We start from the raw sequence: 21,140 nt of genomic DNA on the forward strand, positions 1-21,140 counted from the left end.
GTTTCGAGCTGTCGATTTCATCGGGCAACGGGCCGAGGCCGTCGCCTTGCGAGAGGACGGCAGGGGGCGTTGCTTGCCGGTTCACCCTAAAAAATCGCAATTAACCGCTAATAGACGGCATAATAATTGCGGTTGTACATACCCTTACAGACACTGACCTGCCGGATTACCGTGTCGGTCTTGCCTCGAGATTAGCGAGCGACGGGCAGGCCGGCAGGGACCATCATCCGGGCCGTCATGTCAGAATCCTGCAGGCCGTGCGCTGCCAATTGGGCCGGGCCTATTGAGCCCATAGCGTCACGTAGCTTGCTCGGCCCACTAGGGTTTTGGGGGTCGCATATAAAAGCTCTCTTCGGCGACCTCACACCACTCCCAGCGACTCGACCACAGAAGCGGCGGCGGCGGCGGCGGCGGAGGGAGAAGAGGAGGCGAAGGCGAGGGCGCGAGGGAGGGAGCGGAGCACCAGCCATGGTGCACGTCAGCTTCTACCGCAACTGTAAGCCCGCGCCGGAGGATCCCATCCTCCCCCCACCTCTCTGCTCGTTGCTCTCCGTTCCGGTTGCTCGTTTCGGTCCGTCCTTCGCTGCTAGGGCTGATAGGCGGTCGCGGTTGGGTAGGGTTTGCTCTTGATCTGTAGTGTCCCGGTGGTGCGGCATGGAGTTCGTCAGAGGATTTAGGGTGTCTATCGATCTGGTGGGTGTAGGGCGCTGATCTGGTTCTGATTCGTGCGAAGTGATCTTTGGCTTTACAAAGCATCTCTGGTCTGAGTCTGGTGCGCCTGTAGTCGACTTTGTTGCTTGGTGGAATTAGCCTTCGGGTTATTGAAAAGGTGTGTAGTCTCGTTTGTGAATGATTTTCTTGGATAGCTGTGTTTTATGGGGTGACAATTTAGTTTAAAGTTGTTGAGCAAAGCTTTCTTCAGGGTGCTCCATATGGAAATTCGTCTGAAACATATAGCATTCTGGCCCAATAGATTTTTGAGTTGGGAGGCGTTTTGTGTTCAAATTACCGACTATTTGGGTTGGCCTGACTGATTTGGATTGTAGGTGCTGTTTTGGTATCTGATTGGTATAATTGTGCACTTTTGTTTAGGTCATGGAACTTGCTGTTTGCATATATTGCTTGTATATGCTTTTTTTCCTACCATGCTTGGCATATAGGGTTTATTACAATAGAACAATACTAGTAGGCTATGGGCTGATGTGAGTTTTCTTTTCTCCATAAGATTCTTACTCTGCTGTCCCATTAATATCCTCAGCTTGGTATTTTATATTTAAACATTTCTTTTGCAGATGGTAAGACATTCAAGAAACCAAGGCGTCCTTATGAGAAGGAGCGTCTTGATGCTGAGCTGAAGCTCGTCGGTGAGTACGGGCTGAGGTGCAAGCGTGAGCTGTGGAGGGTCCAGTATGCTCTGAGCAGGATCCGTAATGCTGCAAGGCACTTGCTCACACTTGATGAGAAGAACCCCCGCCGTATCTTTGAGGGTGAGGCGCTGCTCCGCCGCATGAACCGCTATGGGCTGCTTGCTGAGGGTCAGAACAAGCTTGATTACGTCCTTGCCCTCACTGCTGAGAACTTCCTGGCAAGGCGCCTTCAGACACTTGTCTTCAAGGCTGGCATGGCCAAGTCCATCCACCATGCTCGTGTCTTGATCAAGCAACGCCACATCAGGTATGCTTGTGTGGCTCCTAGTTATGAAGTTGTTCGAAGTCCTGGTTTAGCTAGCACTACATTGTTATGTTGATCTGAACTTTGGGTGCTGGACATTGTTAGGCATGGGTCTAATTATGAGAATATGCAAGTAATCTCACAACGGTCTTCTGAGAACCCTTTTGATGCAATAACTATTGTTCAGCCCAGTTTTTTGTTTTAATAGGGTGTAGAGAGTAGCATAGACTATTTTCATACTTTAAAAATGTGAACATACCAACTAGTTTGATTCTCGGTTAATTGGTGTCTAGTTTGATTCTTGGTTAAGTGGTCATTGACTGAAAACAAAAAGCTGTAACTTGAATGCCCCTTTATCTCCTTTGATCTTTTATTCCTGCTTGCCTCCATATGTGCTTGTATGAATACTAGATACAGGAGTATGCATATGTTACCGATGGATTATAATTACTGCGCTTCTATCAACATTATAGGTTGGCTGTGCCCTGGATGTGTTGCCTTGTCTTTAATAGTCCTTAATTGTTATGTTGTGCAGCAATGGAATTTTGTTAAGCTATTCCTGACATTTGAATTGATGATTTGTTAAAAACTGCACATGTAGTCCTGGATTTAATCTTGTGCAGCATCTGGAACAGTTTTTTGTGGTTATTTGTGAATGCAGTTCTCCAGACATTGCAAAAAATCGATTGATGAATTTATGTTCTTTGGGACCTGATTGCAGGGTTGGCAGGCAAATTGTCAATGTCCCATCATTCATGGTGAGGGTGGAGTCTGAGAAGCACATTGACTTTTCACTGTCAAGCCCGTTCGGCGGAGGCCCCCCAGGCAGGGTGAAGAGGAAGAACCAGAAGAAGGCAAGTGGTGGTGGCGGCGACGGTGGCGATGAGGACGAGGAGTGAGAATGAACCAGTAGCCGTTTCCTGATATAATATTATCTAGTTGTCATGAACATGTTGGTATCTTGAGCTCTTAGCTGTGTGGCCTGATGCTCAGTCCCCTGTGCTGACTGGGCATCACAGATGGTTATCATTTTATCTTGCAGTGTTATTAGCCTATACCTAGCTGCTGTGTTTGGAGATGTTTAATCAAGTTGCGTTTCAACTTCTGTTGTCATCAAAGCTGTACCTGTTTTCTCTGCACCTATGATTTGCCAAGTCGTTCACATAATCTGCTTGACTACCCTTTCTATAGATGATGGATGTTGGTCTTGATGGCGTTTTACGCCTTGAGGGGACTTGTTGAGGTAGTACATGATCAGTGGTTTTTATTTGTTCTGTAAGAGCAGAGCTGAGTCCCTGTCTGATTTTGTTTTCATTGTAGCATACTAGCTTGCTTGCATGCTTCGGTCGGGTTGATTTCGCGACGTGTGTTTGTGCTGTCATTTGAGTTAAGATTATGGGAGCAATAATCCTTTTTGTGAGGTTTTTGAAGCAATGTGCGAATGATTACCCTTTTTGTGAGCTTCGACGCCTGCATTGGACATTATTACTTCCTGATAGGAAGCAACATGTGCAAAAAAAATTTGGGCATATAAATGTGTACATCGTCATCGATACAAGGATGGATTTCTAGAGTTTATGAGAATGTACCCCCACTATCTTTGGTAGCACATCCAACAAAAGAGACGTGAAATCGTCCATCTCTTTTACGAGCTTGTTTTTAGTATATCAGTCGCCGTTGTTTGTCTTTCGAACCCTAAACCCTAACTCCGCCACTCTTTGCCTCTTTGGAGCCCTCTAGGCTGACATTTATGGCTACACAAGATGTTCGCTAACATGTTTCACAAAAAGAATGGTGTTTGATAACATCTTCACAGGTTGCAATCCGGTTGTGTAGGGAGGAATCTCATGATCATTAAGTTATCACCGCTATAAACAAGCACCGTCTTTGTATAGGACAGGAAGTTGAGACATTCAATTTCTTAAGGCTAAACCTGATCAATGGAGGCCTATCTCTGAGCTAGCAAAGTAGCTGATGAATGTTCTCCTTCACAAATGAGTTGTTTGACTTTCAGAGATATATTGTTGAGTGAAAATGCACCGTGCCAGACACTGAGCATTTCACAAAGGTGGAAAGGAGGATGGACCATGGCAGAAGAAAGCTCGGTTGGCAGGGTAGAAAAAGAAAAGGAGAGAATAGAAGGGAGCAATGACTGAGTGGATTGGAAGCTTGGGCTTGTAGAGTGAAACAGAGGAGAAGTAGATCATGATAGTGGGTACATTCTCATAGAGTGCTGTATTTGCAACCAAATAAATAATCAGACTATTCCATCTTCCAAACACAATATTAAACCGTTCCAATCCTCTAATCAAATACACACATCGAACCATCCCATCCTCAAAATTGTGAACCATTTCATCTTACTCGCTCTCGTACTAAACGTCTTAGGTTAGTCTCAATGAGAATGTTATAGTAGTGTTATGAGTATTAAATTTACTGACATAACAAAGTTTTTATGAAGAGAGAGAATGATAAGTGTCATGGAATATGAGATAAGTGTTATTACCATGATACTTCTCCGGTTTGACTACTTAGTTTATGGTCTTGTTAACTGTGTCCACGACACTTGGAGACTGGCTTTAAAATGGTTGCATAATTCTATGGACAAATTTTTTTAAACAAAAACAATGATGACCTGGGAAAAAAAATAAAAACAATGATGAACAGTTTTTTCTTTTAGGGCGCGTTTAGTTCCCAAAAATTTTCACCCAAAAATTTTCACCTCCCCTTTAAACACATGTATGAAGCACTAAATGTAATTAAATAACAAAACTAATTACACAGTTTGGATGTACATGACGAGACGAATCTTTTAAGCCTAATTAGTGCATGATTAGCCATAAGTGCTACAGTAACCCACATGTGCTAATGACGCGGTCAAATGCCTCAAAAGATTCGTCTCGTGGTTTCCAAGTGAGTTCTGAAATTAGTTTTTTAATTAGTGTCCGAAAAATCCTCCCGACATCCGGTCAAACTGCTGATTTGACATCCAAAAATTTTTGGATGGGAACTAAACGCGCCCTTAACATAACGGTAAGAGAAATGCGCCGGCCGCCGCGCACCGTCGCACCGTCTCCCCATCTCCCCTCCCTCCCACCACGAGCCGCCGCCGCCCACCTCACCGAACCCTAAACCCCAGGGACTCTCCGCCTCGGGATCGGGCGGGACCCCAGGCCTCGCCGGAGCCACCGCGGCCGCGGCCGCTTTCACCCTCGTCCCCTCTCCCCTTAGCGGGGGAGGGAGAAGCTAGCTGCGGGGCCGAGCCGGAGCAGGGGGAGTCAAGATGAGGATCATGATCAAGGGCGGCGTGTGGAAGAACACGGAGGACGAGATCCTCAAGGTCGCCGTCATGAAGTACGGCAAGAACCAGTGGGCGCGCATCTCGTCGCTGCTCGTCCGCAAGTCCGCCAAGCAGTGCAAGGCGCGCTGGTACGAGTGGCTCGACCCCTCCATCAAGAAGGTAAAGCTCTAACCGCCCTTCCGCTTCGAGGATCTTATTCTTCCGTGGGCTCTGGTTTCGCCATTCTGTTTTCCGAACCCCGCAGCAGGCGCTTACAGTGGCACTGAACTGGATCGAGCGTCAGGTGGAATCGTTGTGTTTATTTCAGTTGTGGCGTTGAATCTAGGGATGGCCTTTGGAATAAGTATCGGCTGTGTAGGAAGGGGAGTGTCTGATGTTTTGTGCTTGCATTGCGTGAAACTATGTGGAAGATGAATTGATGTGAAGCTGATTATTCGTTCAGTCACCACCCTGGTAGTGATTCTGCGCCTAACTGGTGACGGTTGCATATGGCCAAGTAGTTCAGTTTAGAACACTGCCTTTATGTTGTTTTAAGTCCCTGCCGCACTGAAAAGGTCGAACTCACATTGAGAGGGTGCTGTCACCCAGTGCTATCTAGTTTACAAAATGAGTGAGATGTATCAGATTCATGATTCACGAGCCACAATGCTAGTATGATACTATTTTGTTAGTGTGGTTGCTGCAATTGGATGATGCTGTAAATTGGTAGTCATTAATAATTCTGCTGTAGTTTTGTCACAAACACTGATTTGTTTGTTTACTCAAAACTTTCAACAGTTCAGTATGTTTTGTCTGCTGAGAAAGTACAAAACGTGAAAGTGGTTCCTTTTCTCCGAGATCTTTCATGCACATACTTGGGCCTAGTTCTTGGTGAATTAGTGTTATGATGCAGAGTAGCCAGTGAACACTTCATTTTGTCTTGCTTTCCTCATGGCTGACCAGCACCTTCGCAACCTTTATGTTAGTGATCCCTAGATGATTGTTCTCTGCTTTATAAAAAAAATGAAAGGATAAATTTGTATGCCTTTATGCAATGAAGCCATAATAAGATATATGCTTTAAGAAACCTGAACTTTATTTTGATTACCTCTATCGTTAATTGACTGAATGTTATTCCTTCAACTATTTGAACGGACAAAATTTTAGAACCATGTAAAACTTCGAGGTTTCATCTTGAATACCTTGAGTTGCAAGTTGGCAATAGTATGGGAAAATTTGTGTACTTAATTTAGTAGGTTATCAAAACCAGTGCTTTTTGGGACCAGATAGTAAATTATTATTTCCTGATCTTGTCATACATGTTAACATGCTGTGGACTCAGCATCAAAAAATACCATATATATTTTTACGCGCTAGAGAACAGTCATTTCAACCTATAGTTCAATTTATTCGATGTTTTTATAATCTAGTGGTCAGTATGTGTCACTGGACTAAGCACCTGAAGGTCTTTTGCCAAAAGTGAGATTTTGTGCTCTTGGATATCAAATTGATATGCTGCTTGTGACTTGTGAGAAATGACTAAAATGGACGTGAACTAGCTTTATAAAATGAAATTTGATTGGAGAAGGTTTGATTCACTGGGAAAAATACGTTATTTTATCTGAAATTCTGCTGGTGGACAGCTCTGTTAATCAGACTTGGTTATTCAACATGGGTGTACTTAACTTGGAGCAAGTAACTGTAGTAGCTCCTGAGCTTGTCATGATCTCAGTTATGGTCAGTTTTACAGCTAGGCTCTTGATGATCAGATAGGTTTAGCAGCAGCACTAATTCTGTGCAGATTACCTGTTATAACCTGCCCATAATTTTATTACTCGGTGTCAAAGTGCACCTAGGTACCGTTCAAGTTTGAACTCTAGTAAGTTAGCTAAACTGCCTGATCCTGTGCTAGTTTTCTCCTTCTCTAAACATGTTTTACTGTAATAACAGGATAAAGCATGAGCTCTCGCTATTGGATAATTAACAAGCTATAGTTGGTTTACAAAGGACCCTATTTATCTTGTTTCAGAACCGGTTAGCTTCTGGAAATTATGATAGTTCATATATTACTGTGAAAAAAATGACTGGTTACGACTGACTGCTGACCAAGTGACCATTTATGCTGTCACCTTTGCTGCTGTTAAAGAAAAATATCATTTTGTAAATCTACAAGAGTTTATTGGTAACTTAGGGGAGCTATCAAAGTCTTCGTTCTCTGATATTAATGAGGTGAATCTGTTGCAAATTATGAGTAAATAATTTGTCTGATGAATATATGATAGAATTTTTGTTGTCCTATCGATATAAAATGAAATGTACTAGGCTTCTGGCCATTATGAAATAGTGCTTTCAAATGGTCATCTGTATCTTGCGCATAGGTCCGTCTTAGTTTGTTGATGTCTGCCTCAGATGATTCTTTTATCATTCATTCATTGCGCTAAGTTGCTAACTCATCTTGTTGGTTTCAGACTGAGTGGACAAGGGAAGAGGATGAGAAGCTACTTCATCTTGCTAAACTCATGCCTACTCAGTGGAGGACAATTGCACCTATTGTAGGTCGAACACCATCTCAGTGCCTTGAGCGTTACGAAAAACTGCTTGATGCTGCATGTGCGAAGGATGAAAATTATGAGCCTAATGATGACCCTAGGAAGCTGCGTCCTGGTGAGATTGACCCAAACCCTGAGTCAAAACCTGCACGTCCTGATCCTGTCGATATGGATGGAGATGAAAAAGAAATGCTTTCTGAGGCAAGGGCTCGCTTAGCTAACACTAGGGGTAAAAAAGCAAAACGTAAGGCAAGAGAGAAACAACTTGAAGAGGCAAGGCGGCTTGCCTCACTACAAAAAAGGAGAGAATTAAAGGCAGCCGGTATTGATACACGGCACAGAAAAAGAAAGAGAAAGGGGATTGATTACAATGCCGAGATCCCTTTTGAAAAGCAACCACCTCCAGGTTTTTATGATATTGTGGGTGAAGACAGGTCAGTTGAACATGTCCAGTTTCCAACAACCATTGATGAGCTTGAAGGGAAGAGAAGAGCGGATATAGAAGCACAACTAAGAAAGCAAGACATTGCCAGGAACAAGATTCTGCAGAGACAGGATGCCCCTGCTGCTATATTGCAAGCGAATAAGCTAAATGACCCAGAAGCTGTCACAAGGAGGTCCAAACTGATGCTTCCGCCTCCCCAAATTTCTGATCATGAGTTAGAGGAGATAGCAAAGATGGGTAATGCTGGTGATCCTGGTTTAACTGAGGAGCTTGGTGAAGGAAGTATTGCCACAAGAACTTTGCTTGCCAACTATTCTCAGACTCCAAAGCTTGGTATGACACCATTGCGAACTCCGCAGCGAACTCCAGCTGGGAAAGGTGATGCAATTATGATGGAGGCAGAAAATCTTGCACGTCTTAGAGAATCACAAACACCACTATTAGGAGGTGACAACCCTGATCTTCATCCATCAGATTTCTCTGGTGTTACACCACGTAAGCTGGAGATAGACTCCAAATCCTATGGCTACGCCTTTGGCAAGCCCTGGTCCTGGTGTTACTCCAAGGATTGGGATGACACCCTCAAGAGATGGACATGACTTTGGTTTAACTCCAAAAGGAACTCCTTTCCATGATGAGCTTCGTATAAATGAAGCAGTGGAAATGCAGGATGGCACCAAACTTGAGCTTCGCAGGCAAGCTGAACTTAGAAGAAGCCTACGATCTGGTTTTGCTTCTATTCCACAGCCTAAGAATGAGTACCAGATAGTCATGCCATCTATTACGGAGAATGAGAATGAAGAAGCCGAAGAGAAGATTGAAGAGGACATGTCAGACAGGCTGGCACGAGAAAAGGCTGAGGAAGAGGCTAGGCAGGAGGCATTGCTCAGAAAGAGATCCAAAGTGCTGCAGAGGAGTCTGCCTAGGCCACCTGCTGCTTCAGTAGAGATTATCCGGCAATCTGTTATTAGAACTGGAGAAAGCAGAAGCAGAAGCACTTTTGTGCCCCCTACAACACTTGAACAAGCTGATGAACTGATAAATGAGGAGCTCCTTAGGCTTCTTGAGCATGATAATGCAAAATATCCTCTTGATGAAAAAACTCAAAAAGAGAAAAAGAAAGGGAGCAAACGTCAGCAAAATGGGGGATCTCTTGTCCCTGAAATTGATGATTTTGAAGAGGCTGAATTACAAGAGGTGCATTTCTTTTCCTCCCTTCTATGATTTTGGTACTCATATCAACTGTATCTTCACTTTCCTGATAATTTCTATGTTTGGATCCACCACATTTATGGTTTCACGAATTTGATATTGGACGCACCAACTGTAAGCCTGTAACTTGGAACCATTTGTGCATATCCGTCTATTTTACTGACATATTTTGTGATTTGTTATTCATACTAATTAAGTACCAATCATATTGAGATTGTAGTCAGTTGGACCAAGGTGAACTGGCATGCACAATGAGTGATGAGAGCATGCCTCTCACTTTCTAAATGGCAATACACACAGATTTTTGTGAAACTCTACGGTGCGAGGGCCTAGTCAACCCAAATTCTTTGTAAAATTTCTGAATATCAAAGTTGAATGTATTCTTTAGGTCATGAAATGTACAATTATTTCATGACCTAAAGAATACGTTCAACTTTGTGAGGAAAATTCAGGAGGTAGAGATCGGGGAGGCTTTGAAGAGGATGAAGGGAGGTAAAGCGATGGGCCCTGATGGTATCCCCATTGAGGTGTGGAGATGCATAGGAGATAGAGCAATAGTATGGTTAACTAAGCTTTTTAATCTCATTTTTCGGTCAAACAAGATGCCGGAAGAATGGAGGAGAAGTATATTAATACCTATCTTCAAAAACAAGGGCGATGCTCAAAGTTGTACTAACTACCGTGGGATTAAGCTGATGAGCCATACGATGAAGCTTTGGGAGAGGGTTATCGAGCATCGCCTAAGAAGAGTAACAAGTGTGACCCAAAACCAATTTGAGTTCATGCCTGGAAGGTCAACCATGGAGGCGATTTTCTTAATACGACAATTGATGGAGAGATATAGGGAGCAGAAGAAGGACTTGCACATGGTCTTCATTGACCTTGAGAAGGCATATGACAAAGTACCGAGAAATGTCATGTGGTGGGCCTTGGAGAAGCACAAAGTCCCAACTAAGTACATTACCCTCATTAAGGATATGTACAAGGATGCGACGACGTTTGTCCGGACATGTGATGTCAACACCACTGACTTTCCTATTAACATAGGCCTACACCAGGGGTCAGCATTGAGCCCTTATTTATTTGCTTTAGTGATGGATGAGGTCACAAGGGATATACAAGGTGAGATCCCTTGGTGTATGCTCTTTGCTGATGATGTGGTGCTAGTTGACGAGAGTAGGGCAGGGGTTAATAGGAAGTTAGAGCTGTGTAGACGCACGTTAGAGTCGAAAGGGTTCAGACTTAGTAGGACCAAGACCGAGTACATGATGTGCGATTTCAGCGCGACTAGGCATGAGGGGGGACGTTAGTCTAGATGGGCAAGTGGTGGTCCAGAAGGATACTTTTCGGTATTTAGGGTCGGTGCTACAAAAGGATGGCGACATTGACGAAAATGTTAGGCATAGAATTTCAGTTGGCTGGTTGAAATGGCGGCAAGCTTCTGGCATCCTTTGTGACAAGAGGGTGCCACAAAAGCTAAAAGGCAAATTCTATAGGACAGCAATTCGTCCGGCGATGTTATACGGTGCTGAATGTTGGCCTAAAAAAAGCGACATGTCCAGCAACTGAGTGTAGCAGAGATGCGGATGTTGCGGTGGTTTTGCGAGCACACAATGAGGGATAGAGTCCGGAACGGAGTTATTCGGGATAGGGTCGGGGTGGCACCAATTGAGGAGAAACTTACCTAACATCGGCTGAGATGGTTTGGACATGTCCAACGAAGGCCTCCTGAGGCGCCGGTGCGTAATGGGGTTCTTGAGTTGGTCGATAATGTAAAGAGGGGTAGAGGTAGACCTAAACTGACGTGTGATGAGTCGATTAAGAGAGACCTTAAGGATTGGAATATTTCTAAAGAGATAGCTTTGGATAGGAGCGCTTGGAGACTAGCTATCAATGTGCCTGAACCTTGAACTTATTTCTTTCGGGTTTCATCTCTAGCCTACCTCAACTTGCTTGGGAAAAAAGACTATGTTGTTGTTGTTGTTGTTGTTGTTGTTGTATGAAATGTACAATTATTGCGATCTTCCTTCAAGTGTAGATGATTAAAATTGTCATATACAAGTGATGTGACCTTCCCGAAAGAAATCAGTGGAAGTGGGTCATTTACGCCTTTCAACTTTGTACACTAGAGAATATTATATATTAAACGATAAGCTTGAGCAACGCGTTTTAGTTTTCACAAAACTTGTGCATACAAGGGTTGGCCTTTTGAAACTTTTAATAGCACTATCTTGGACATTCAAGGATTACTTAAACAATATAGTGATCACAATACATTAATCTACTTTCAATAGCAGTTATTTAATTCATTCCCAGCAGTGTTTTGCTCAATGTTTATCATACTGTGCAACAACATGCATCATGTCCTTTTCTTGCCCAAATGCTGGATCTGATATTGATTAAGGAAACACCTTTCTTTCCAAGAAATGTTTGCTATGGTAACTTTTTTCCACTGAACAGTAGGGGAGTCCCCTAAATGATTTTTTCTCCTATTTTTGAAATGATATAATATATGCACATGTACAGGGTCATAGACCCAACAGAGATCCTAACAAAACAAACTACATGTGTTCTATAAATAAATAAATATTTCTTTTTTCTTTTGACTATTGTTCTGTTATTCTATGAATAATCCTTTATGCTTATTGTAGTTATGTAGTGATGAAATAAATTGTTCAAACCACCTCATCCTTTTTTTCTTATTTGGCAGGCTGGTTCTATGGTCGAAGAGGAGATTCAATTTCTTCGAGTGGCCATGGGTCACGAAAATGAATCTTTTGAGGACTTTGTCAAAGCACATGATGCATGCCAAGAGGATCTTATGTTTTTTCCTGCTAATAATACCTATGGTTTAGCTAGTGTTTCTGGAAATGCTGATAAGATTTCTGCCTTGCAAAACGAGTTTGAAATTGTGAAGAAAAGAATGGACGATGAAGCTAAGAAGGCTTCTCGTCTTGAGCAGAAGATAAAGCTTCTGACACGAGGATACCAGGTAAACTTGTGCTACATCATCTGCAATCAGAACAATCAATATACCATATAGCATGGTTTCATACAATGTTTTTTTTTTGTATTTGGTTTATGTATGCATCTATCCCATTATTTGGATTGTAATAAAATGATTTACTCTTGAAGCCATGATAGGTTACTGGGCTGACCATGGTTCTCACTTTCCATGATGTAAAATATTCTTAGGTCTCACTTGTTTGCCTGATTGGATTTCTTGTATGGAAACAATGTTTTTGACAATACTGACATCATCATATAACTTGTTTTGCTCACGTACTGTTTGTTTATTAGGTACGGGCTGGAAAACAATGGTCACAGGTCCAAGACACATTCAAGCAGATGATGACACATTCAAGCAGATGAACACTGCATCAACAGAACTCGAATGCTTCCAAGAGCTGCAGAAACAGGAACACCTTGCTGCTTCCTATCGAATCTTAAATTTGACCGAAGAAGTGAATAAACAGAAAGCACTAGAACGGACTCTCCAATGCCGCTATGGTGATCTGTTGTCTGGTTTCCAGAGGATCCGAGGACAGCTTGAGGAGCACAACAGACAACTCAAGATACAGGAGGAAATAGAAGCAGAAAATCGTGCTCCGGCGGAGGAAGTTGTGGCACGAGATTGTGCTGCTGAGGAAGAAGAAAGGAAGAGTCGCAGCCTTGAAGAGGAAGGTCAGACAAACATTGCTACTGATGGAGAAGCTGCAGGAAGCAAGGGTACCACTGAGGATCAGATGGATGTGGACAACAGGAATGGGGACGAGGAATTTGTAGGCCCAATTCCTCCAGCACCAGACACTGAAGGGGATAAAGATGAGGTCACAATTGAAGAGAACACTTCTAATGTCGAGAGTACTGACTGTGCCTCCACGGATGGTGGGGCTGACAAGACTGGTCCAGGCAAACCAGAAGGTCAGGATAAAGCTGATGACACTATGGTTGTTGATGCTGGCCCTCAGGAAGAGGGCAAGGATGAACCTACAACTGTTGGTGCCAGTGTAAACGAAGGAAATACCGCTGTATCTTTTGATCAAGCTGTCTCGAATGAGGATAATGCCATGGCTCCTGAATGAAATATTGTCCGCTGACTATTTCATCAGCAGCTCTCTAAGGTTAGCTAGGATTGATACTGAAGCTGATGTACTGACAGTTTCAAGTGCAAGTAGTGCAGCCTCTAAGCCTACTCAAATATGGGGACACCATGCTCTGATGAAATATTTTGAATGTTCAGAGTTACGGGCTAACATTTTCTCCAGCTGTTTGATGCATCCCTTGTCGGTGAAGGAACATGGGAGCCTAGGTCATGCTGATAATGTTCCAATGTTTCGTCGATCTCAAATTTGGCTGCTAAAAGCTTGCCGTGTGCAATTCTCTGTAAAAATTTAAACTTTGAAAGGAAAAAGATGTCTCCGCAAATATCGAATCATTTACGTGTCATGAGGTCATCCCTAGAAGATCTGTTTCTCTGATAACCTGATGTGATGCCTAGGAAGCACACTGCAGGGTCCACAACTTGTGTAGGAAAAAGTGCAGGAGCCCTGGTCCATGTCCAAGCATAAGGCTCAGGGCATTCAGGCATCGGATAACCTCTTATCTACTTGGTTGTATGCAAATGCTTGCCCATCCCTTTGGACCCTACCAAGCACAAATATCTCCTTCCTGAGTTGGCATCAGGCCAAGAAATATCCCCAAGGAGATATTTTTAGCTGAAAAAGGCGCGGACATGTGTCGCTGACAGCGGGCCCAAAAGTGCACCGGGCGGATCCAAGCCATGTCTTTTTCTGAAGCAGCAACAATGGCACATTTGGGCAGCACTGGACAACCATAGGAATGGCCAGTGGGAACGAGTGGGCCATGTCGCTGTGCAACCGTTAACCCCAGAATAGATAACGCTGAACAGGTAAACCCAGAGATTTTGGCCGGGAGATATTCAGCATCTTCGGCCTTCACAATATAAAAAGGAGGCGTCACTAGTTTTATCTTTTGAGAGAGTGAAAATGGCAGGGTACCAGGATGCAGATCCTGACGTCAAAAAAGCAGAACAGAGGAACCTTTTGCTTGACACTGGATTTGTTTAATTGAAACAAAGTGGTTAATCTAAATATCTCAATTTTTTTCCATTATGTTCTCTCACATGCAAAAGAGTCATGTAGAGAATAAAAGTGGTCTCATCACAACAAAACTAATATCAGGACCTTTGCACTTTGCATGTATTTTTTTCTTCTGCCAAAGGTCTTGTTTGGCAATTTGCAATGGTTTATCTCTAAATTATTATGGTAATGAATTGTTTCATATATATATAACAACCAATGAGAAAGCTCTGAAAAAATAGTAGTCCATGGCCTATGCCCAAATAAAGAAAATCAGACTCGGTAAGCATGGTGTACAGCAGGCACTCTCCTCACCTCACTCCTCACTACTTTCCCGCTCTATCCATATATAAACAAACCCCCTCCTTCCTCCCCTGCATGCCTCAACAACCCATCTCCAAGAAACCACCTCCCCTCGCCCCAATCCCAATCCAAATCCTTCGCCACGAACCAACCCAGCCCAATCCTATCAGAGTTCCCCACGCATTTTCCTTTTCCATCTCTTCCCGCCGATCAAGATCCGATCCGAGTGTCCGGCCGGCGGCTAACTCGCCGGAGTTGGGGTCTTGGGGATGAAGCTCGACAGGGAGATGGAGATGCTGCTCAACGAGATCCCCCTCCTCCACCACGGCGGCCTCCTCGGCGGCGGCGGCGATGCGGGCGCCGACGACGACGCCGACCTCTCGTTCCTCATCCACGAGCTCGCCGCCATGGGCGTCGTCGACGGCGACGACGAGCCGCCGGCGCCGCCCGCCGCCGATGGCCTCGGCTTCTCCGGCTTCATGTACCCCACGAAAGGCGATAGTCCGGTGGCCTCGCACCCGTTCTCCATCGCGAATTACTGCGCGCACATGCCGTCTCTGTTTGAACCCCTCCCCTTCGACGCCGCCGCCGCCGTCGCCGACGGCTGGGAGTCCTGGGATATCCGGTGCTCCCCGCCGCCCTCCGCGCCGCCTGCGGCCACGCCGAGGGCCCGGTGCAAGAGCGCCAGGAGGAAGAACGGCGGCTGCGGCGCGACGGCGGCGAGCCCCAAGATGTGCGGGGCCGCGGCGACGGCGGCGGCCAAGACGCACGGCGAGAGCCTGGCCGGCCTGCGCGGGTTCATGTACCACGTCGCGCGCGACCAGCACGGGTGCCGGTTCCTGCAGCAGCGGCTCGATGACGGCAAGCGCGAGGTCGACCTCATCTTCGCCGGCGTGTCGCGCCACGCCGCGCAGCTCATGGTGGACCCCTTCGGCAACTACCTCATGCAGAAGCTGCTCGCCGTCTGCGACGCCGGGCAGAGGATGGCGCTCGTGCTCACCCTCACCGCAGACCCCTCCGTGCTCGTCAGGATATCCCTGAACGTCCATGGGTAAAACTGTCAATTCCGCTCGTCGATCTAATTGCTAGTGATGTGCACATACTATATTTATACTGTTGAATCTTGTTGATCTGTGGTTCATGATGAATCTGGTGATGGTGTTGCAGGACACGGGCAGTGCAGAAGCTGATTGAGAGCCTCAGGACGAGGGAAGAGATTAGTCTTGTCGTCGACGCTCTGCGCCCTGGGTTCTTGGAGCTCATAAAGGACCCCAATGGCAACCATGTCGTGCAAAAGTGCTTGCAGTCATTTGAGGCCGATGATAACAAGGTATGTGTGTGTGAATGTGGAAAAATGTGATGCCATTGTTCATTCTGGAGTACAGAGAAAATTTGTGCTTTAGCTCTAAATTACAAATCTTCTGGAGGAATTGTTTCGTATAAGATTTTGATGCAAAAATTCTATTCAGAAAAAGTTACGCAGTTATGAGATTTGATCTTTAGATAACGACTAATGGCAAACAGTTTTATCTTGGACCACTTCAGTTATCTGAATTTTTCACTGTATTTTGGTTGTCAAACTGTACTGATAAGCATGGTTTGTGATTTGACTGATATCTGACAACATACAACAATCTTCAGGCGATCTTTGATGCTGCTTCTGTTCATTGTCTCGACATTGGAATGCAATGCCACGGTTGCTGCGTCCTGCAGCGCTGCATTGCACGTTCACGAGGCGAGCACAGAGAGAAGCTGGTTGCTGCCATTGCTTGCAATGGATTTGAACTCGCGCAAGATGCCTATGGGTAATAGTCAGTCTTAAACTATACTGCACTCAAAAAGCCATTCGATTTACACTTGCATCTATATACATTTTCATGTACTTTTTATCAACGCGAAGCCTTTGTCTGCTACGGTTACAGGAACTATGTTGTCCAGTATGTGATGGACCTGAAGATCCCAAATGCGAATTCAAGTCTTGCGCAGCAGTTTGAAGGCAAGTACATCCATCTTTCCATGCAGAAGTTCAGTAGCAATGTGGTTGAGAAATGCCTGAAAGTCTTCAAGGAGGCTGACAAGGCAAAGATCATACTCGAACTCCTCGCCATGCCAAACTTGGAGCAGTTGCTTCAGCACCCATATGCAAACTATGTCATATACTCTGCTCTTCAGAATTCCAAGGTAAGAACCTGGAGAAAATTTCACACCTAAACTATTCTTTCAATAACTATAATTTTTAAATTTTAGTAACTGTATTTAACATTTCAGGGGTCACTCCATTCTGCACTCACCAACGCAATCCGACCTCATGTGGAATTACTTAGGACCAGTCCATACTGCAAGAGGATATACTCTCGAGCTTTGCTGAAGAAGTGATGAACTGATGACAGTTTGTCAGCCTGTAACAAGAACGATTGCTGTCTTGCGCTGTTTTCCAGTTTCAAAAGGCATAAAGATGATCGCAAGATAGATCTGTATAAATTAGTATTAATTTGTCATGTATTTCTACGTGTACCTGTACTTGATGCACTGCTTGTGCCTGGCGTTGCATAAGCCATCTGCGATGGAATAAGTTCAATTGAACAAGCCCTCGCCGCAAACTATCTCTTCTCTAATGTTTTGTTGTCGACATACGGGAAGATATTGATATTGCTGTTGATTTAATTCACATTTGTTTTAAATCCATTGACAGCTTTTGGAAACGATTCGTATCATCTTTATTGGGCAACTTGTTAAATTTTATTTATTGGGCCTCTTGAGATTGTTTTAGTGTAAAACTTGAGAACTGATGCTAGAACAATAGCAAACTGAACAGGAACAGAGATGAAGCGAAGCGAACTTTGACACAGATCAAAGTTAACAAGTCACAAAGAGGAACCGGCAGGTAGGATAGAAGAATTCGTAATAACCCAGCATGAATAATCCTTTCAGCATGAAGAATATAATAAAACATTCAGTACAGGAGCTGAAAGAAAAGTATAATACTGTCATTTTTGTTGCAGCGTGCTGTACTCTGTAGAATTATGGTTAAATACTACTCTTTTTTTATGAAAAAAGGCCTAAGAAACAGCTTTCTTATCACCATCCACGAAGTCCACAAGATAGTGAGCATCTAAAGGCTCAAGAGATTAATGGACATTCTGTAAGTACATCTTGATTTTATTCTTATCTCTCCATCACATTTTCATCAATTTCTGTCGTCATTCCTTCCCAGTAATGCCAAGCTCTTCAACCACTCGAAACCAGATTACCTCGCTTGGGTTTCAGCTGGGCGAGAAGTTGTTCATGGGACGACCATCTGAGGTGTCTGGCAGGTGCTTGGAGTCACCATCTTCTTAAAGAACACTAACTGACTCAATATGGCTGCCCCACATCCTCCAACAAGAAACATCTCCAACAATATGCCTGGGGGTGGATTTTGGCCTAGGACCACTAGATGGCTGGACACGGCCCTAACCGTGGCTCAAATAACCTCTTATACCCTCTTAATTTCCCATGTGCCAGCCTGTATTCCTATGAAGTGGCCCTAGTCGATGGCCCATAAGGAAGCCCCCCCCCCCCCCCCCCCCCCAGTTTGCATCACAAACCAGTCCGCTCGTCCATCCGCTCACATCGGCGTTAAGAGAGCGAAAGGAGTCGCCAAATCAACGTCTACCATCTTTGGTCTGACCTCTCATCATCATCTCTTCCTCGTTCTCGTCATCTTCTTCTTCTTCGTCCTCCTCTTCTTCTTCTTCTTCTTCTTCTTCTTCTTCTTCTTCTTCTTCTTCTTCTTCTTCTGTGCGGGTATCCTTACTGTCACTTGCTAGCTTCCTGATGCCGAACCTAGCTAGCAAGTTATTGTTGATGAAGATACGAGAGGCGAGGATGAACCAAATCATCATTAGTTGAATTATTAAACGTGGAAATAAAATAACATTTGAATCACTTGCACGTATGTATCTTTAAATTTATTGTTGAATTATTAAACATGAAAATAAAATAACATTTGAATATGTTATCTATACGTGACCTTGTGTCGGTACATTACTACGTGCGTCCTAGGTTTGAGAATTCACCTAGTCTGCTTATCTTAATTTATTACATGTGGCTGTTTAAAAATGGTTTAGGACTGAAGTTGAACAATCCATTCGCACCTTGAAGTTCTAGTACCTTGAAGTTCTAGTACCTGGAATGGAGTACATACATACGCTTCTTCCTCAGAGCTGGACCTTGATTTATGACAGCCATCCTCTTTAATTGGACATGATATTGATCAAAATGAAGCATTTTGGCACCCATTTAATTTTGAGCCGATTCGTTTTGTTTTTGTATCAATAATCAATCTTATGGAGTTAAATTCAGGACTAGGGTAATGGATGAAGGAAAACTGAATCGTTAACATACTATACAAAGTAAGTAATTAATCAATAGTTAGGAGGCAATTGCGCTACGCTCCAACACAAATTGTACAAGAACCCCCCTATATACTTCCCAATTTTATTTGTCATAGTTCGGTTTCATTAACCTAAAAGGTTCACTAAAAGAACATGATGGAAAATGTTGAAAGAAATTTCCTTCTGGTTCTCCTTTTGCTTGGTTTAGGAATGCTGGTCGGTTTTAAGGATTACAACTAATTCCACAGTGAATGTTAATTATTTGCAAAACAAATGAATTTCTACTAATATATTGTACTATATGAGAAGTCCAAGGCTCCAAACTGATGTGACTTAATTGCACAACCATATATGTAAGGGGATCCTATACTGGAGAGGACATATTGTGCTCTACCACATAGTTTGTGGCCAGCATCCATTCTGATGAGCAAATAAACAATATAATGGTGCTCCCCCTACTCCAACTCACACACGTACACGGTTCAACCACCACATTGTTCTTGAAAACTTCAATAGATTTTTTATGACTAGCCTTTATGCTTACATAGGAAAAAACAGAATGTCATAAAAAACTCTTTTCAATACATTAGGGGCCTGCCCTGCAGACTCAATTTGATTAAGGCACATGTGAGTTTCAGCCCAAGATGATAGGTGAAGTAGAGTTATTTTTTCCTAATTTTTTTTAAGTATGAATTACAAAAGTAAGTTTGAATTCTAACTTTACCACAAATTTATTATAGATTAAGAGTAAATCTAAAAATAATAAGAAAACTATTCTTGAATTAGACTGTTTTAAGTACCGCAAAAATTATATTTTGGATGCAATCTATAAAACATAGATGCATGTCTTTGGTTTTGCATTGTTTCAAATTGTTGAAAACTATTTGGTATGTTTTTGAATGAATTTTCACCATGTTTGATATCTGTGTCATTTTCAGCAGAATTGCACCCCACAATATGCTTTAAATTAGTAGCATTCTGTGCCAGAAAATCATTTGTGGTGAAAAATAGCATCGACCATTTCACTCATTTCCGTATTCTATCTTATTGGCAATGTTTCAATGTTGATGCATCCATATCGAATTGTCACAAAGACCAAAGTTGACATAACCATAAATAAGATACCAACCTAAACATAAGAAGCCATTGAATCGCTAAGCTTAATTTCACAATTTCAAGGACATACTTCTCAGTTTATAGGCCTTGACACCTAGTATTGTACCTAACCGGCTTAAGATCTTTTAATCCCAGACCATGATTTTGCTTAAAATTCCATTTTGCTTTATTTTATTAAAAAATTCTTTCCTTAGTGCTTCTTTTGTAACTGTTATTTCTCAGCTTGTCCAATCCACTATCAAGCTATTCATCAGCTTTTAAATGTTTTGCCAAACTTGCATTGATAGATGAGCAATAGTAGGAATGCATTTCTCTCAATTCAGCATCTAAAGCAGGGAAAAATTGAAGCACAATAAGAATTTGTCAGTTGATGAAGCTATCAGGTAATAAATGAACATACCATTCTACAGGCTAGAAGATTTTGACTCTGCATATGTTCCTGATGCATCGTAATCAATAAAATGCATAGAATTTTAGAAAATCAAACACAGACCAGCTCTGCCAAACAAGAAATTTCAACTGGAGATTATCCATTTTCCATAGCAACCCTCCCCAGTTGAGGTATTTTTACTAAAGGATGGTATGCCTAATATTTTCCATATTTTACTCCATAAATTTATTTGTTGAACCAGCTCTTACATGATTAATGAACTTGAATATGGATTAAATTGTGGTTTACACTTATGGTTATGTTTTATGCTTCACATATACGTTTCTTTAATGTGGGTGTATACTTACCTCAGTAATTTGATGCTAATAAAACTTGACCAACTAAAATTGCTTATCACAGTCAAACAATTAGCCTTCCTTGATTTTGGCCTTTCATGTTATTTTATTCCTACACTTGTGGAGTACCAACCAAAAGAGTACTCACCCATGCTATAACCACTGCTCAGAAGAGAAAGTTACCATGAAGCTTATTGAAGATGGTGCTAAGTTCTAGACGTATGCAAATCCCGGTTGATTGCCAGTGTAGTGTGGAGCCCTCATTTCCGGAATAAGTTGCATGACTCTATTAGACTTTTAGTCATTGTAATTTTCTTTTCGTGATACTATTGTTGTTTATTAACTTATGAAGTCACTATA

The 21,140-nt window shown here is 43.0% G+C and overlaps 2 protein-coding genes, 1 non-coding gene and 1 pseudogene across 3 annotated transcripts; all 4 read left to right on the forward strand.

The window, feature by feature from the left end:
• Positions 1–336: 336 nt before the first annotated feature.
• LOC120666226 (40S ribosomal protein S9-2-like) lies at positions 337–2,847 on the forward strand. The gene is made up of 3 exons (XM_039946015.1): positions 337–496; positions 1,293–1,674; positions 2,393–2,847. The coding sequence occupies exons 1-3, from the start codon at positions 469–471 to the stop codon at positions 2,568–2,570; spliced, it is 588 nt and encodes a 195-aa protein (XP_039801949.1). The 5' UTR covers positions 337–468; the 3' UTR covers positions 2,571–2,847.
• LOC120668271 lies at positions 1,781–1,861 on the forward strand. Its single transcript, XR_005672366.1, has one exon. It is a non-coding gene; the product is annotated as a small nucleolar RNA Z161/Z228 (small nucleolar RNA).
• A 1,872-nt stretch (positions 2,848–4,719) lies between the features above and the next one.
• On the forward strand, positions 4,720–13,606 carry LOC120666227 (annotated as a pseudogene).
• A 1,013-nt stretch (positions 13,607–14,619) lies between these two features.
• On the forward strand, positions 14,620–17,247 carry LOC120666228 (putative pumilio homolog 7, chloroplastic). Its single transcript, XM_039946016.1, has 5 exons — positions 14,620–15,613; positions 15,730–15,892; positions 16,204–16,367; positions 16,485–16,743; positions 16,831–17,247. The coding sequence occupies exons 1-5, from the start codon at positions 14,832–14,834 to the stop codon at positions 16,936–16,938; spliced, it is 1,476 nt and encodes a 491-aa protein (XP_039801950.1). The 5' UTR covers positions 14,620–14,831; the 3' UTR covers positions 16,939–17,247.
• The last annotated feature ends 3,893 nt before the right edge of the window (positions 17,248–21,140 follow it).

This window comes from Panicum virgatum, chromosome 3N (genome assembly GCF_016808335.1).
Source record: "Panicum virgatum strain AP13 chromosome 3N, P.virgatum_v5, whole genome shotgun sequence".
In the NCBI taxonomy this organism is placed as follows: domain Eukaryota; kingdom Viridiplantae; phylum Streptophyta; class Magnoliopsida; order Poales; family Poaceae; genus Panicum; species Panicum virgatum.

Bases quoted from the DNA above. Each gene is read 5' to 3' on its own strand.
- LOC120666226 (XM_039946015.1), top strand. From the start codon at position 469: ATGGTGCACGTCAGCTTCTACCGCAACT. The intron at 497-1,292 runs GTAAGCCCGCGC...TTTCTTTTGCAG, and splicing joins CGTCAGCTTCTACCGCAACT to ATGGTAAGACATTCAAGAAA. The intron at 1,675-2,392 runs GTATGCTTGTGT...ACCTGATTGCAG, and splicing joins ATCAAGCAACGCCACATCAG to GGTTGGCAGGCAAATTGTCA.
- LOC120666228 (XM_039946016.1), top strand. From the start codon at position 14,832: ATGAAGCTCGACAGGGAGATGGAGATGCTGCTCAACGAGATCCCCCTC. The intron at 15,893-16,203 runs GTATGTGTGTGT...AACAATCTTCAG, and splicing joins TTGAGGCCGATGATAACAAG to GCGATCTTTGATGCTGCTTC. The intron at 16,744-16,830 runs GTAAGAACCTGG...TTAACATTTCAG, and splicing joins CTGCTCTTCAGAATTCCAAG to GGGTCACTCCATTCTGCACT.